This window comes from Equus przewalskii, chromosome 3 (genome assembly GCF_037783145.1).
Source record: "Equus przewalskii isolate Varuska chromosome 3, EquPr2, whole genome shotgun sequence".
In the NCBI taxonomy this organism is placed as follows: domain Eukaryota; kingdom Metazoa; phylum Chordata; class Mammalia; order Perissodactyla; family Equidae; genus Equus; species Equus przewalskii.
This window is the reverse complement of record NC_091833.1, coordinates 59,990,864-60,009,076: the sequence shown is the minus strand read 5'-3', so window position 1 is coordinate 60,009,076 and position 18,213 is coordinate 59,990,864. Positions and strand designations below refer to the sequence as shown.

Below are 18,213 nucleotides of genomic sequence, written 5' to 3'. Positions count from 1 at the left end.
TATTTTTTCAGTCCTGGAAACATCTGTCCGGTTATGAGATGTGGAACACTCTCTGCTGCGAGGAAGGTGCCGCAGAGGTAAGTGGTCAGGGAGGGTTGGGACTGACACTGAGTACTTTCTATGCACCAAGATCCATGCTAGGCCTGTTTCTCACAATAATCCTGAATGAAGAAACTGGTGCACAGGGACGTTAAATAGTATACTTGAACCAAGGTCACACAGCTATAAGTGGTGGGCTTCTGATCTTAACCAGGTACGGCAGAATCCAGAATCTTTGCTGTTTCCACAGCATCCTGCTGTTTCTTAGGTTAAGGTTCTTGTGGGTAGTCATGTCCATCAGCAGCAGCTGCTTCCTGCCCAAACGTCACACCTGTCTGGCCTCTCAAGGGTACCTCAAAGGTACAAGACTGATATTCTCCAGCTTCTTACAGACTCCACACTGCATAATACTTCCAGCCCAAGTTTCCTGGACTCTTAAATAACTTATCCTATGTTTAGGTCCCCACTATAACTACTTGAGGCTTTATAATATTTAAACATATATACTTTTAGGATATGGAAAACAGGACATTTTTGGTTTCCTGGGTGTCTATCTCATTGGAATAGCATTATCCTTCAGGATTAGGAAAAAAGTTGCATTCCACATAACTCTTACAAATCAATGTTGTTATAAGGCATTGTTGTCATATTTTCCATAGAAGTTTTTTCTGTCCCCAAAGAGCCCCTTAAAGGGCTTCCATGTCTTTATCTCAATTACACCTTATCTAGGATGAGAGCAAATGAATAAGGACATGTGAGAATTACTGTTAAACATGTAATAGTTGAGGTGCATGTTCAAGATGTTAAAAAAATCAAGATTTATTTTCTGATAAATGGTCCATTTATTGATACTATTGTTTTTTAACAAAGAAAATATTTCAAAGTACAAAGTATATATGTTAATACTTTTTTCAACTTAATTATTTGCTTAGAGAGTATACATGTATATATAAATGCTGAGTGATTATCATGTATATATATACGTCATACTTAGTCAAAACATGTGGTCTTTGGTTATTAGTTATATACAGTCCAATTTTCCTGTGAGATGCATAGTAACTGGGTCACAGACTCTCCAATTATGAAACATTTAGATATTTTAGGGGAGTTACATGGAAGGAGCTGAAGAGTTTTATGAGAAGATCTTGTTTGGTGGGATTATCACTGGGCAGCACTGAAAATCATCTGCAATGTAAGAAGTGACAAAATTTGGGAAAGTAGGTCTAACTTTAAATTCTGGCCAAAGACATCCTCTCCTACACAATTCACTGCACCTCCTCTTTCAGGGGGTTTCCAAGCCCCGCTGAGGCTAACTGGGCACCAACCAGGCCTCCACTACCAGGATGTGCTACTCCACACCCCCTTTCTTCATGAGAGCTGATGTGGTAATCAATAATCATAATACTTTATAGACTCTGAAACAAGTTAAACTAACAATGAAATTCATATCTACCTAAAATGAGTTTTCAAAAGGATCTTGGTGTCTTTCTTGTTAGATCATAGAAAACTGAGGCTTGTCAGGAATGGTATTGAAGGAATTTTTGAGGGAAAAGGTTGGACACTGGTTGGTCTCTAAAGCCCCTTCGCATTGTAAGATTCTATGATTCTAGGAATCCTGTATATTTTATGAAAACAGTTAACAATATCCACAAATGTTTAAGTATTTCTTGGGAGAGGTCAAGTTAACATCCTGCCATAATAAGTCATAGATGTTGCATCACCCCTGGTCCCTGCAGTGACAAAGGCCTGAAGACAATGAGTCAAAGAGCTTACCAGGGGTTAGACAATATGGAGTAGCCAGTAAATAGCCAGCTCCTGCTCTGAGGAGATGGTCTGGTTGCCCGCCTATCTCTAACAACTGCAATTAAGAAATTATTCAGAACCTAGTTCCATAGTCTATTAGGAATTGTGGCAGATTCATGGAAACAAACTGTGGCTCCTGCCCTCAAGGAGCTGACAATTTAGTTGGAGAGACAGAATAAAGACACAAAAAATAATTAGAAAACAATTAAATGCTCACCTGTGTGGTATGGAACACAAGTGAAATAGGAATTTTAAGATAATCCAAGTATCCAAAAGGTTTTATTTAAGAGGCAGTATTAAACTGAGCCTTGAAGACTGGATCAAGTGAGGATGAGTAGGGAGACGGTGGCGTTCCTGTGGGGTGTTGGGGAAAGAGTGAGAAAGGAGTAGACCCAGGTGAATGAGAGCACGATCAGGGTAGTAGAAGAGGCAGGCATTGAACTGTGGTAGGACAATGAGGAACTGGCTGGACTGAAGCAGAGGGGAACAAGAAGAAACAAAGTGGTCAGCCTGGGCAGGCAAGATGGAGTCGCACGGCCTCAAAAGATAGACAGAAGGTTCTGAAAGCCAAGTGCTAGTGTTCTCCAGTGGTGGTCCCCTGAAACAACCGGCATAGGTCTCTCGGATACATTGTATGGGAGCCCTCTAGACTGATTCAAATACAGACGCTGATGGCCATGGCAGCTTGGTGAGGTCCAGCTCGATTCCGAGCTGCTTGGCTTACCAGCATGCTGACAGGCTGGGGCTTGCTGACATGTGCCTCAGAATACTCTCTGGGGACTGCAGTCTGTGGCCTGGGGAGCCTAGGGCTGCTTTCCCAGGCAGCTGTTGTGTGTGGGATGTGGCTGTGTGGGCACTTGTCTAGATGTGGGCGTTACTAAGATTGTGGTCTTAAGCATGATGAAATTCAGTTGGTTGGAGTCAGAAAAACAAAGACAAACTATAGCCTCTAACAATTCTTAACATTTGGATTTTAAAAGCACTTTCTAGCTTTAATTATAATTTCATAATAAAGCTTTAAATGTTCTAGTCAAATCCACAGGCTTATGTATTAAGATGGCATCCCTCTTTGAAATTATGTCAGTATAATTAAAAAGAATCTGTTCAACAGAAAATACTTGTTGGTAAAGGGGTGGCTTATGTAGCCTTCTTTTGACGAGGACGTTGCCATTTTTTAACTTTTGGAAATTTCTTGGTTTTCTGATGTTTTTTCCCTTTCTTTTGCTTTTTCTTTTGGCTGACCTGTGAGGAGAGGAAAAAAAGGGGTAATGTTTCTTTATCTTACCATTTTTCCTTCCTTATATTATAATTGGACTCTCCAGACCGTACAGGTCTCAAAAACTGTTTAAAGTTGCCTCACTCTCAGAGGGGCTCCTTTTGATTCTCTCAACTTCATTCACTTTGAGAAGGAGGCAACAGCCTTCTAATGGGTCTTCTTTTGTCCATTCTCCTGGTTTATTACAACCCTCACTCCAACCTTGCTTATGACCCACCTGTCCCAATTACAACCATCCGAGGTTGATACTGTTATCATGCACTTTTTACACAAAAAGAGACTGAGGCTTGGAGAGGGTGACTTGCCCAAAGTTGCACAGCTAATATGTGGCAGAGCACTGTCTGTGAGATTCCAGAAGCCAGGCTCCCAACTACATATTCTGTGGCCCTCTTCAAACTTCACTCCTTAGCATGTCATACAGGATTCTTCGCACTTTGTCCTCGTCTGCTTTTCTACCTCAATCCCTTCACTCCTTCCACACAAACTCCAGCCACATCACTTGAGGTTCCCTGAACACAGCAAGCTCTCTCATAATTCTACTCTTTTTTTCCATGCTGTCCTTACCCTCCTGGTAAACTACTTAGCCTTCAAGACCCAAATTATGTGGCACCCAATATGAAAAGACTTCCTTAAACCTTTCTCCCTGCTCCTCCCTCCAGCAAAGTTAATTACTCCTATGATCTTCAAGATTCTTGTACGTTTCTTTATTTTATATTTCTCACATTGTACTATAATTAATTGTTAGCATATTTGCTACAGCAGGAAGGGACTATATCTTATTACCTTTCTATCCTACAGGTCAACCATTCAATTCAATACATATTTACTGTATTAAACAAGAAAGACAAGCTCCATACCCTCACGGAACACAGATTCTAGTGGGGGAGATACCCAACTGATACTATATGCAAGAATACAATTATACCTCAAGGGGATGACAACATTCTAGGAAAAACATAGGAGCATAATAATATGAATGAAAAATGTATCCTTAAAAGAACTACATAGAGACTTTGTCTTCCACAGTTAATTTCTAAAAGAAAGAAAATTTTCTTTCTCCTTTTCACCAACCTGTTTCTCCCACTCTTTAATTAATTCTTTCACTTCTGCTGAATCTGGGTTTAGACATGTTTGGTCTCCATTCTTCATTGTAGCACTGCCAAGGAAACAGCAATGAGACTTTTTTTTTTGACTTTCAATAATTTAAATGCTTCGTCTTACCCCCAGAATTCAAGTCCCCAACTAGAATGTATTTGTGTCAACACTATAAGCATCTGAGACTTCCAGTCTTTTTCCTGCCTTTTAATTTTCTAAGTGAGTGAGGGGACTTAGATAAATTTCTAGGATAGCCTATAACCCCAATTTTGAAAAATCCAAAAGGTATATGCAATGGGAGAAACTTATGTCTAAGGATATTTGTTTTGTTGTGTGAAAATCGTTATTTATGCTTAAGTGGAGAAGCAAAACAGAAAGTTGTCAATATATCTCCTTTTTTTTTTTTGCATAAACAATGAAAATAAGCATGAATCTTGCTAAATTTTCTAATGAAACTACTTAAAACATAATAAAATGTTTTCCTAAGACAAGATTAACAGAGTGGTTGAATTTTTATAAATTACTTACAGTTGAATTCTAGGAATAATGTAAAGATTTTTTTGTACATATCATCCTTGATTTAGGTTTCAAAAGACTTGAAATATGCATATCCTTTAACCTAGCAATTCTAATCTTACAAAAGGAATTATTAAGAGGAATTAGAGAGACAATATTGCCACAATAGCAGTTCAATTTCAATAGAAAAATTGGAAGTAACCTACATTTAGGCATAGTTCATTAGATTATGGTACATCCATATGATGAAATACAATTTGGCTATTAAAAATGACATTACTAGAAAAAAAGGTGTTATTACAGAAGATTTACTGACATGAGAAAATGTTCACGATATAGTGTTAATGAAAACGATTATAAAACAGTATGTAATGTAAGACTTTATCTTTGTGTATCTATATTGCGTATATAAATATATGTATATATATCTTGTGCCTATATATGTACACACAAAGCAAATGAGACAGATTTGGAAAACTATATACCAAGGGCTTAACAGTATTTGTCACTGGATGGTAGGATTATAAATGATTTTTATTTTCTTCTTTTGGATTATCTGCATTAAACATTTTCTACAATAAACATATATTACTTTGGTAATATATCATCTTTGCTTCCTAATCTCTACCAGAAATTCCTTGTCTTTTAGAAGAAAAGAAAGAAGTACCAGATTTATGGAGGGGCAGCCATCTGAACTTTAAGTGTCTGTATGGGCAAGCGTACTGAGGGTAATATTCACACTAAATTTAACGTTCCTGCCAATACGGTGCATGTGACTTGGATAAGTTTTTACTTACATGATTTCAGTTGTCTCACAAGAAGGGCTTGGAGCAAACTGTTTAAGGTCCTTTAACAGTTTTGGGCGGATCGTCCCTTGGCTGGTCTTGATGCAGGAACAGCGTCCCTTCCTCATTACTGGAGCTCCTAAGGGAAAGAGAAAAAAAAGAACACACTGATTTAACGTAATGTCTCAATTTAGGTGATCCATCAAAATGATACATTTGACTTAGACTATCATTTACTGAGTGTCTGTTAATCATTACCACAAACTTTTGAAGTTGGTATTATCTCCATTTTACAGATGAAGCCAAGGTTCAGAGAAGTTAAGTAAAGAACAAAGTCATTCAGCTTTTAGGGAGCAGGTGCAGGGTTTCAGTGCAGATCTCTTTGAGTTCAAAGGCATTGCTCTTAACTACCATACCTTACAACCTTAGGAAAAGACATTTTCACAATATCTAATAAATGCCTATGACAGCTCAGACACACAGATACCTAATTCATGTGTGCTATGCGGACCGCAGTTTCTTAAGCAACTCCTAAAGCCATTTATTATCCGACCTCAGTGGAATAGAGTTGTTGTTGGTTTGGAGAGAGAGCTCCACTTATAATAACCAATTACCACCACCATCCTCATGCTCCCCACTGCCTTGCTTTTCAATAGTGCTTTAAATTTTTAAAAACTCTTTAAAATACATGATCTTCATTCCTTAATTCTTTTATTCATTCAACATATATTTACTCAGTGCTTACTATATGCCATGCATTGTGTGGTAGGTAGAAAAAGCATAACTATAAAAATCTCCATTTTACAGCTGAGGAAACTGAAGTCTAGAAAAGTTCACTAATTTGCCCAGGGTAACAAAGGTAGTTAGTAAACAGATTAGGGACAACCTCTCTGATTATCAGATCCTTAATTGGTTAACCACAGACATACTTATCAAGAAACAACACATCAGGGTGACAAAAATAGTTTAGGAGACAGAGTTTTTCATCTTATTATCACCCAGTTCAACACATGTTTATTGAACACTTCCTACATGCCAGCAACTGACACACCTAGACCAAGAAGTCTGTGTTTGTCTTGGCAGGTCCAAGATATGAACTTTGGATAATCGATCACGTCACCGAGAAGCTTTTATGAGTGACTCACATCACATTCCAATGCATACAAAGCAATCACATTTACTGAGCAAATCAAGAGGCTTTTATAGTGATTGATATCTCTGACTTAATTAACCTGATATAACTCAGAGGCCCTTACCTTGAACTCCAATCAGAGTCAGGAAGATGATACCCAAAACGAAAGGAACACCACTTTTCTTCATAGTGGTAGAATGGAGTTTCTCTGAGTCACTTCTGTATTGGATTTCACGCCTGAGAAATTTTTTAGAGAACATGCTCTTGGAAATCACATTTATTTAGGAAGTCCATTTCCCTCCTAAACTCTGATTGGCTGGTGTTCTTAGCTGATCTAGCTAAACTGACCACAAACTTAATTGTGCTGGGGGAAATCCTACTCTCAGATCCAAGGGAATTTCTGCATACTTCATTTCAATTTCACATAAATGGGTGGTTTATAGTAAGAGATGTGAAACCAGCATCACTGTCAGCCTTTAGCACACTTACAGCTGTTTACCTGGGTGAAGAATAGGTTATATAATGAATATAATATCATACAACAAGGGTTGGAGATATGCTTTCCAGATGGGAACTATTAAGTCCAGATAAGTAATATACTTTTCAAATTTCCTCACTATTTATAAAATATCCTCCTGTATAACACATGGTTACATTTATCTTTTCTTTCTTTTTTGAGGAAGATTAGCCCAGAGCTAACATCTGCTGCCAATCTTCCTCTTTTTTTTTTGCTGAGGAAGACTGGCCCTGAGCTAACATCCATGCCCATCTTCCTCTACTTTATATGTGGGATGCCTACCACAGCATGGCTTGCCAAGCAGTGCCATGTCTGCACCTGGGATCTGAACCGGTGAACCCCAGGCCACCGAAGCGGAACATGTGAACTTAACTGCTGTGCCGCTGGGCTGGCCCCTACATTTATCTTTTCCTTTTTTAAAAATTTTTTTAATTTTAATTTTAATTAAATTTTTTTTGAGGAAGATCAGCCCTTAGCTAACATCTGCTGCCAATCCTCCTCTTTTTGCTGCGGAAGACTGGCCCTGAGCTAACATGGTGCCCATCTTCCTCCACTTTATATGTGGGATGCCTACCGCAGCATGGCTTTCCAAGCGGTGCCATGTCCGCACCCGGGATCTGAACTGGAGAATCCTAGGCCTCCAAAGTGGAATGTGCACACTTAACCACTGCACCACTGGGCTGGCCCCTACATTTATCTTTTCTTATATTGCCTACTCAACAATCTTAAACAATCAAAATAAATTAAAAAGCATCTTAATTTCCTCAGTTTTCTACTGTAGTAAGCTCATTTTGTTTTTTATACCATTGATACTACCGTTCATTATTTTTTTTAATGGTTAGATTAGTTAGAATAAGGAATCAGTTGAAAATAGACAAATGGGACTACGTCACACTTAAAAACTTCTACGCATCAAAGAAAACAATCTACAGAGTGAAAAAGCAACCTACAGAACAAGAGAAAATAATTGCAAATCATTTTCTAATAAGGAGTTAATAGCCAGAATATATAAGTAACCTCTGCAACACAACAACAAAGAAACTCAAATAATCCAATTGAAAAGTGGGAAAGACTTGATAGACATTTCTCTAAAGAAGATATACAAATGGCCAAGAAGCACATGAAAAGATGCTCAACATCACTGTTCATTAGGGAAACGCAAATCAAAACCACCTGATACCAATCAGGATGACATTATCAAAAAACAGAAAATAATAAGTGTTGACAAGTTTGTGGAGAAGTTGGAACTTCTGTACACTGTTGGTGGGAATGTAAAATGGTGCCGCCATTATGAAAAACAGCATGGCAGTTCTTCAAAAAAATTATCAGGGGCCAGCCCCACAGCAAGTGGTAGAGTTTGCGCGCTCCGCTTCGGTGGCCCAGGGTTTCGCTGGTTCTGATCCTGGGCGTGGACATGGCACTGCTCCTCAGGCCGTGCTGAGGCAGCATCCCACATAGCACAACCAGAAGGACCTACAACTAGAATATCAACTATGTACTGGTGGCTTTAGGGAGAAGAAGAAGAAGAAGAAGGAGAAAAAAGATTGACAACAGACATTACCTCAGGTGCCAATCTTAAAAAAAAAAAATAGAATTACCATATGATCCAGCAATGCCCCCCAAAACTCAAAGCAGGCTCTCGAAGAGATATTCACACACCCATGTTCATTGCAGCATTGTTCACAATAGCTAAGAGGTGAAGCAACCCAAATGTCCTTTGACAGATGAATGGATAAAGAAAATGTGGTATATACACACAATGGAATCTTATGCAGCCTTTAAAAGAAGGAATTCTTGTCACATGCTACAACATGGATGAACCTGGAGAATATTATGCTAAGCGAAATAAGCCAGTCACAAAAGGACAGATACTCACACGAAGTATCAAAAGTCATATTTTAGAAACAGAAAGTAGAAAGGTGGTTGCCAAGGGCTGGGAGAATGGGTGAGGCAAAATAAGTCTTTAATGGGTATAGAGTTTCAGTGTTGCAAGATGAAAAAGTTCTAGAGATCTGTTGTACAACAATGTGAATATACTTAACACTACTTAACCATACACTTAGAAATCGTTAAGATGGTAAATTTGATGTTATGTGTTTTTTATGACAATAATAAAATAAAGAGTAAGGGATCAGTTGCATGTGCCAGAGACCCAAATTAATAGTGGCTAACAGAAGTGTATCTCTCCCTGACAGAAGCAGGTGGACTAGGGCTTTTATGGTGGTTCTGCTCCATGAGTTCTCCCAGGCTCCTTCTATCTTGTTGCTTTACAGCCATTTCTAGGTTACTGTCCTCATTCACATGACCCAAGGGGACTTGCAACCATGTCAACCTGCCAAGCACAGGATGGTGAGAGGGCAGAAAAATGGCTTGTCCCTCACTTTTAGACCTATCCTGGAAGTTGTACGCACCACTTTCCATCACCTCCCACGGGCCAGAATTTATTTATATGGCCACACCTAGCTGCAGGGGAAGTTAAGAAATGTGATCTTTATTTTGGTTGATCCACTAAAATCTGGAGGTTCCATTACCACAGAACAATGTTTCTTGACCTTTTTCTCATTATTGTCTCTCCTGAGATAAATTAAATTTCATTTAGAAATTTAATTTCTCCCTAAAGAGAAAAATTAAATATTAAGATTGTGTTGGGTAAGGTTGAATGTCAGTGGACTACTAACCACTGTAATATCTAAGATTTTTTTAGCCCCCCAGGAACCAATTTTTGTCTCCTTGAGGGCAATCTCCTCCTCTCCCAATTGAGAATACATGCTGTAGAGTAACGGGGGGAACAGATAATAGCATTTTCTGCCATATGATGCACATTTTGGACCAGTTTCTAGATGGACTATTAATGCTTACATACAATACATAATTCTTTTTGAAGAAAACTTGTGGTGACCTTTGATACAGCTTATTTGTTCGATTATGCTTAATTTTGGTAATGATTGTGACCATATATTGAGTGGAGCTGGGTTCAGGTCCGAGTTTTGCTACTTAATGATTGTGTGCAAAATACTTCTGTAAGCCTCAGTTCCCTCAACTGAAAAAACTATTACTGACCTCACAGGTTGTTAAAATTAATGGCAACAATGTATTGTGAACTGCAAAGTGACATAGAGCTAGCGATCATTCTTTCTAGCAAGGAAAGGAAGATGGAAACTTCTTAGGATAAAGACTAAGGCCCAGCATGGTCTGCCCTTGCCCACCTTTCTAGCCTCTGCTAGCATAACTCTCCGGTCCACCATCCTTTCTTCCCTCAGTTCCTCAAAGGGGTAGTGCTCCTTGCCATTGCACTGTTTTTGCTCATGCTGCTTCCCTGCCTGGAATGCTGTGCGCTAACCTACTGCTTAGTAACTTTACCCACCTTCGATATCCAGGTTGCCATTATTTCCGAAGACTTTCCCGATCCCCAGACTCGGTCAGGTCCCCCACCTTGTGCCCGATGTCACCGCACGTCTGCCTCACTCAGCCCATACCGAAGGCCATGTTAGTTTCATCTGCAATCCTGTGGTTACCATCCCCCTCTGCTACTGAAACAAGGAAGGCTGTAGGGGTTCACGTGTGACCGCAGCGTGAGCACACGACCAGGCACACAGTAGGCGCTCAGTAAATCCACGTAGAGGCGCGAGCGAAGGAACGAGGCAACGCTGCTTCCCCAGCCCGGTTCAGCGTCGCGCCTGCGCAGCGCCGCCTGGCTCCGCAGGGGGCAGAGCAGGCGACCTCCTCAGGCTGAGGTGCGCACACTGCGCATGCCCAGCTTGCCAGCTTCCAGAACCTTCAGTTGCGAGGCTACAGCCACAGCTTCCTCTGCTCGCGCCACAGCTGGGTGTCCGTGCTGTCTGCGCTGACCTCACCGAAGACGCGCTTGGGAGGGAAAGGTAGTGGTGGTGCCCCTCGGCCCTGTCCCCTCCGCCCCCTGGCCGTCCCACAGCCTCCGGAGCCGAGGGGGCGGCCGGGAACGGCCTGTTTGCAGTTTCCCCACGAGGCCCGGGTTGAGGCTGGAGCGAACGGCGCCCTCAGAAAGGGCCTGGTCGCGGGGCGGCGGCCGCATGGCGAGGCCTGGGAGGGTCCTGCGACCGTGGGCCGCGGGGACGGGGACAGAGGCCTTTTGGACAGGAGGAAGGAGGTGTGGGGGACAGTTAGGAGTCACTGAGGGCGCGGCCTTGTTTGTTATCCAGAAGGGCTGCTTTTCTGGGGTAACAAGCAGAGTGAGGGGACCCTCTAGGTCCCGCTGAGGGGGTTGCGCGGCCTGTGGACGTCGAGGCGGGGGCCGCCGTCAGCCCGGCCTCGGCTGGCGCTGCCTCCCAGGCCTCCCGGTGGAAGCTGTCTTGAAAACGCCGAGAGGAAGCGTGTTTCTGCCCGGGCGGGAGGACAGACGACCCCCCGCCGCAGCGGCGTTTCTGGCCAGGCAGGGCTTTTAGGAGAAACGGAAAGCTCGTGAGAGGCTGCTGCGGGCTTTCCCACGGCCCTGGGCAGGCGGCCAAGGAGCATCTGCGGCTGTTGGCCAACAGGTTAATTCCCAGTTTCCCTTCGGACACAGTTTTGACCTTTTTGCCTCAAAAAATTCCAGTTCCTGTCCCCGAGGAGCTGAACGCTGATGTCACCCTCCAGCCTTGCAGAGCAGCCTGCTGTTCTCACGTGTCCGCCCAGGCGCCTTCCGCGGTTGCGGTTCTGGAGCCGGGGTGCTCTGCTTGGGGATAGCCACCGCGTGACACGCTGTCACAGTGAAAATGAGAGTCGTCCCGTTCAGTCGGGAAAGGGGAAGTTTCTCTCAGAGTGAAACCTCCCGGCCTGTTTCTCACAGGATGGACTTTCCCTCCTGGCTGCAGCTCCTGCTAGTGTTAAAGAACGCTGACTTGTACGGGGGTTATTTCTGGAAAGTCTCAGAAGCCCCTCCTTGGCATTCTGATTCTTCTCTTTCCGTCTTTTCTCCCCATGCAGGGAGTCAACCCTTCCTTCCAAAGTATTATAGGGTCAGCTGGCTGCGAGCGCATCAGAGTCGTGGGGGGGTTTCATATCCTGGCTGCGTCTCAGGTAACAAAGAGAAAGGAATCTGTTCTTCCTTTATTCATCTCAATTTCTGGCCTCCTGGTTTATATTTTTTGTCTAAAGTTTAAGGACTGGATTAAATCTGTGAACAAATTATCCTGAGAGGGAATGTCAGGACATCATTTAAAGAACAGCTGTGGCTCAATGTTGGCAGTAATACAACATTTTTGCTCTGTGACTTTTGGCAAATCAGCTTATAGTCTGATGACATGTAACCATAGTCATTAAGAAGCTGCAGCCTCACTTGAAGAAAAATGATCCTGAAAAGGGAGAAAATATTTTTGTTTAAAATAGCTGTATTTATTTAAAGTGATTTATATTAAAATTGCTTATGTAAGTAACTTTAGAGGAAAAAAATCCATGTTCTTGACACCTTTCTTTTATTGTTTATCATTCACTTATTTCGTTCATCAAGCTTTTATTATGATTCTAGACTCTGAGGACACAAATATTCATGAATATGAATAATCTCTGCCCTCAAAGAAGTCACAGTTTAGGGGGGGAAAGCAGCATGTAAATCAGCAATTAGATGCTGTGATTAATTAGAAGTTTATGATAAAGGGTAGTACACGGTTGTTGGAGGCGCGGAGAAGGTCACAGCTCTGGCTGACTGAGCTCAGACACAGCTGTTTGAATTAGGTCTGGAAAGGAGAGTTGGTTGGAATTTGTTACTAGGAGAGGGGAGGCATCCTGAACAGGAGGCATCAGAAAGTATGCCAAATATCAGAAACTACGAGAACTTTGGCGAGGATGAAGGGTAAAGTGATAATGGGGGGGTGGTGAGAAACGAGGCTAGAAATGCAGCAGGAACCGTAGGATGAAGGGCCTTGTAAATCCCTACGTAGTGAGGAAACATTGAAGGATTTTAACCAAGGGAGTGACACAAGGAGATTATAAACACATACACACATGTATCTACATCTGACCCTTGTCACTAAACAGTATCTTTTAATTTTATTTTACATAAACATTTCCTTGTACCTAGATAGTTCATATATTTTAAAAAATAGCTCTTCGTATTTGTCGTTTGTTTGCGCTGAGTCCTGGGCATTGGAGTTGTTTCTGTTATTTCAGTAATGCAACAAATGCTCTTGTTATATTTTCAAAGATTTTACTTTCTTGGGATATTTTCCTTCTTTGGAAGTGTAGAGACAAAGACTTAAAAACATTTTTATATTTTCTGTAACATTTTGGCGGATTACTTGCCAGAAATATTAGACCTATTTGTTATGCCCCTGTCTGTATGTATATGTACTGCTTTCCTAATCCTCTTGTCATTTGTATTTACTTTTGTTCATTTAACATGTGAAACTTGGCACCTGAGATCAGTGTTTATTTAAATTTCTTTACCTATTGACGTTTTAGTTTGTGTTGGCTTAATATCTGCATCTTCCGCCTTTTCAAGGTCACTTGTCAAGTGGAGTCAGGGTATTAGCTTTATAAATGTATGTCAATTCTTTACATATTTTGAATAGGAAGCTTTAATCCATTTTCAGTTAAAATATCTGGTTTTTCTATTTTGTTTCCTTCACTTCTTGCATAATTTTTTACTGAAGTATAACATGTTATAGGCTGATTTCTGTCCCTCCCAAATTCATATGTTGAAGTTCTAACTCCCAGTACTTCAGAATGTGATGGTATTTAGAGATAGGGTTTTTAAGGAGGTAATTAAGTTAAAATGAGGTCGTTAGGGTGGGCCCTAGTCCATTACAACTAGTGTCCTTATAAGAAGACATTAGGACACAGACATGTACAGAGAAGACAATTTGGAGACACAGGGAGAAGACAGCCATCAGCAAGTCAAGGAGAGAGGTCTCAGAAGAAACCGACCCTGTCAACTCCTTGATCTTGGACTTCCAGTCTTTAGAATTGTGAGAAAATAAATTTCTGTTGCTTAAGCCACACAACCTGTGTTTTTTGTTATGACAGCCCTAGCTAACTAATACCTGTATACAGGCAAAAAAAAAAATATATATGTACATGTATAGAAAAGTACACCTGTATGGCTCAGTAAATTTTCACCAAGTGTCAGTGAACTTCCCTTCTTCCCCAAAGGTCACTCATATCATAGATGACTGTTGCCTATTTTTGAACTATATACATGGCATTATATGCGATATCCTATTTAGTGTCTCATTCCTTTCACTAAATATTATATTTCTGAGATTCTTCCATGTCATGCATGGAGGAGTGGTTTGTTCATTTTAATTGCTTTATAGTATTCCATTGTATGACTGTACCACAAGGTATATATCCAGTTGATGGACATTTTGACTGTTTCTCATTTTGGGCTAAAATGAATATTGCTGTTATGAGTGTTCTTGTGCATATCTTTTGGTGCACATATATATGCATTTCTGTTGAGTGTATTACTAGAAGTGGAATTGCTGGTTTATGGGCTGTGTGTTTATTCAACTTAAGAAGTTGTACCCTTTATGCTTCCACTATTTATTTCTATAATATTTAGATATTCTATAGTTGATTATTTCAGACTATGAATTCTTGCCAGATATTGTATAAAGTGTGGATTTAAGTTACTTGATCTCCAAATTAACATCTAACTCTTCCACCAAAGTTTGTTAAATAATGATTTGTCTCCACTTATAATCAGATAGTGGCTGGGGCTGGAGTCATCTGAAGGCCTGACTGGGTTGGATGTACAAAATGACATCACAGGCCTCCTCCATGTGGCCTCTTTCTCCAGTGGAATAGCCCAGGCTATTAAATGGTCCCTGAAGACTCCTCCATATGGCCTCCCTTTCCAGCAGTATAGCTTAGGCACTGGCAATGGTGGCTGCTGCTGTTGCTGCCACTGCCACCACCACCACTGCTGCTACTGCTGCTTCTCCTCCTCTTTCGCCTCTTTTTCCCTCCATCTTTCCTTCTCCGTTTTCTCCTCCTTCATCACTGTGTAGTTAACTTTGGTGTGTTTTCTATTCATTCTGCTTCAGTTTACTGTCTGGTGTCCTTTCATTTTAGCCTGAAGGACTCCCTTTAAGATTTCTTGTAGGACAAGTCTATTGGTACTGAACTCATTTAGCTTCTCCTCACCTGGAAATGTCTTCATTTCGTCTTCATTCTTGAAGGCTAGTTTTGCCAGATATAGAATTCTTGGTTGACAGATTTTTCTTTCTTTCAACATCTTAAATATGTCATCCCACTGCCTTCTGGCCTCCATGGTTTCTGATGAGAAATCAGCTGTTAGTCTTATTGAGAATCGCTACTTAGTGACGAGTCACTTCTCTTGATGCTTTTGAGATTCTCTCTGTCTCTGAGTTTTGACAGTTTGACTATTATGTATCTCAGTGTGAATCTCTTTAAATTTATCCTGCTTGGAGTTCATTGAGCTTCTTGGACGTGTAGATTCATGTATTCCATCAGATTTGGGAAGTTTTTGGCCATTACGTCTGCGAATATTCTTTCTGCCCCTTTCTCTCTTTGTCTTCTTCTGGGACTTGCATTATGATTATCTTGGTTCACTTGATGATATCCCATACATCCCTTAGGCTCTGTTCACTTATCTTTATTCTTTTTTTTCTTTCTCCTCCTCAGACTCGGTAATTTCAATTTTCCTATCTTCACATTTGCTGATTCTTTCTTCTCCTGGCTCAAAACAGCTGGTGAACCCCTTTAGTGAGTTTTTCAATCCAGTTTTTTGCTTTTGAGCTCCAGAATTTTTGTTTGGCTCGTTTTTATAATTTCTGTGTCTTTCTTGATATTCTTGTTTTGTTCACACATTGTGTTTCCAGTTTCCTTTTATTCTTTGTACATGGTTTCCTTTTGCTCTTCGAGCATATTTAATACAGTTGATTTAATGTTCTTGTCTAGTAAGTCCAATGAGTATCTGGGCTTCCTCAGGCATGGTTTTCTGTCAGTTTATTCTCTCCCTTGGACTGGGCCATATTTTCCTGTTTCTTTGTATGCTTTGTGACTTTTTGTTGTTGAAAACCAGACACTCTGAATATTATAATATGGTAACTCTGGAAATCTGATTCTCCTACTCCTCAGGGATTGTTGATTTTGCTTGTTGATGGCTGGAACCATCTATTTGTGACTTATACAAATATTTTTGCAAACTGATATTCCTTGTTATGTGTGGTCACTGAAATTTCTCTTTCATTTTCTCTGTGGTCAACCAGTAACCTGACATATCTCTGTAAATAAAGGTCAATAGAAGTAGAATGACACACAAAGACTGCTCATGTGTGTTAGGGTAAAATTTATTCAAAGTAAATTTCAGGAAGTTATCTTTGAGAGCTGAATCAAAGTTGAATTCCAAAAATTACTTTTGGATATCTCCTCTCAAAATGAGGAAGTTAGATCTCATCCTTTGTAGTATATACTTAATTCCTACCTGAAATAAGTAAAGATTTTGTTTCCTTTTTTGTATATCTTTGTCCACAACTTAATAAGCATTACCTTCTGATCCCACCACTTAATGGTTCCTCATCAGAATCTAAATGGGCTTATTTTGAAAATGCTCTTGTTTTCTACCTTGCAAAGTCAAGAGAATCCACAGGTCATGAAATAAAGGAAATAGCAGATGCAACAAAAGTTAGCTTTTTGGAACTAAGAGTCCCTTTTGTATTGTACTGTAGTATCACAAAATCAAACTTGATTTTAAAATAAAACATATACTTCCCTTGAAACAAAAAATGCCTATTATGTTTTTAAGAAACAAATGTTATTATATTGCATTAATAGTAAAGCTTAATCTAGAAACTTTTTCATTCTATCTTCTGAGACTCCTCACCTACCAAGAGGATTGTATAAACTTTGTTTTTTGTAGTTTTTATTACAAAAATAATAGTTGTTATTGTTTTGTTTTTAAAATTACAAAATTGAATGTGGATTTCCTTTTCTTTTTCTTTTTTTTTTTTTTTTTGAGGAAGATTAGCCCTGAGCTCACATGCACTGCCAGTCCTCCTCTTTTTGCTGAGAAAGCGTGGCCCTGAGCTAACATGTGTGCCCATCTTCTTCTATTTAATATGTGGGACGCCTGCTACGGCATGGCTTGATAAGTAGTGCATAGGTCCACGCCTGGATCCAAGTCAGGAAATCCCGAGCCACAGAAGCAGAGCATGCGAACGTAACCACTACGCCACCAGGCTGGCCCCGTGGATTTTCAAACTATATTTGCCCCTTCCTTCAAGATTCAAAGGTACTTCTCCTGGTAGGAATGATGGTGAAATTTGTGCTCTAGCAGTTTCATCTCATGTTATGATATCTGCCATTGTGGATATATTCTTCCTATCTTACTTTGGTATTGTGGTATTTGTTAATTAGGCTTTGTAGTTACTCTCATGTCATTTGTGAAAATTCATTTGTTCTTTCTTTGGTTGGAATTTTTCTTTTTTTTGCTGAGGAAGGTTAGCCCTGAGCTAACATCTGTGGCACTTCTCCTCTACTTTGTATGTGTGTCACTGCCTCAGCATGGCTGATGAGTGGTGTAGGTCCGTTCCTGGGATCCGAACCTGGAACTCAGGATGCCGAAGTGGAGTGCACTGAACTTAACCACTACACCATGGGGCTGACCCCTGATTTTAAATTTTTATTTTGAGTGATTTAGCTAGATGTAGACATGATGCTATTACTTATACTTGTGTTTTCTAAAAAATGTGTAATTCTAATTTAATTAGTTTTTGTTTTTATATTCCAAAGACATATAGGATACTTCAGTATCTGAGGATCTGTCACTTGGGATTTTAATGTTTCTGGTATTTTGTATCACAATTCATTCTTTCTTTCCAAGCTAAATAATTGTTTTACTTAGTCCCAGAGGTATGTTGAGCTATTTACAGAGGTCCTTACATGTATATGGATGGTCTATGTCTGCAGTGCCAATTCTGTGATTCTTGTTCTCTGGCCAACCTGAACTTCTGCATGCTCTTCAGTAAGAATTTCACTTAAATTATTTGGAGCAAACAATTTCTTCAAACATTGTTTCCTTTGTCAAATCTTCCCTGAACACGCCACAGCCCTAGGTCCTCTCTCCCTTTCC

The 18,213-nt window shown here is 40.3% G+C and overlaps 2 protein-coding genes across 7 annotated transcripts in view; one reads left to right on the top strand and one right to left on the bottom strand.

Moving 5' to 3' along the window:
* Window positions 1-857: 857 nt before the first annotated feature.
* On the bottom strand, window positions 858-6,960 carry CXCL9 (C-X-C motif chemokine ligand 9). Its single transcript, XM_008537205.2, has 4 exons — window positions 6,771-6,960; window positions 5,527-5,653; window positions 4,190-4,274; window positions 858-3,084 (listed from the first exon to the last, which is right to left on the bottom strand). The coding sequence occupies exons 1-4, from the start codon at window positions 6,904-6,906 to the stop codon at window positions 2,980-2,982; spliced, it is 453 nt and encodes a 150-aa protein (XP_008535427.2). The 5' UTR covers window positions 6,907-6,960; the 3' UTR covers window positions 858-2,979.
* A 3,876-nt stretch (window positions 6,961-10,836) lies between these two features.
* Window positions 10,837-18,213, top strand: part of ART3 (ADP-ribosyltransferase 3 (inactive)) — a 118,724-nt gene continuing 111,347 nt past the window's right edge. For 4 of the 6 annotated variants that reach the window (XM_070614623.1, XM_070614620.1, XM_070614627.1 and 1 more), the window contains exon 1: window positions 10,872-11,041. The gene's annotated coding sequence lies outside the window, so the exon portion shown is untranslated. Of the gene's footprint in view, window positions 11,042-18,213 lie in introns of all 6 variants that reach the window. The other 2 variants (XM_008537199.2, XM_070614625.1) reach the window with 2 other exon arrangements.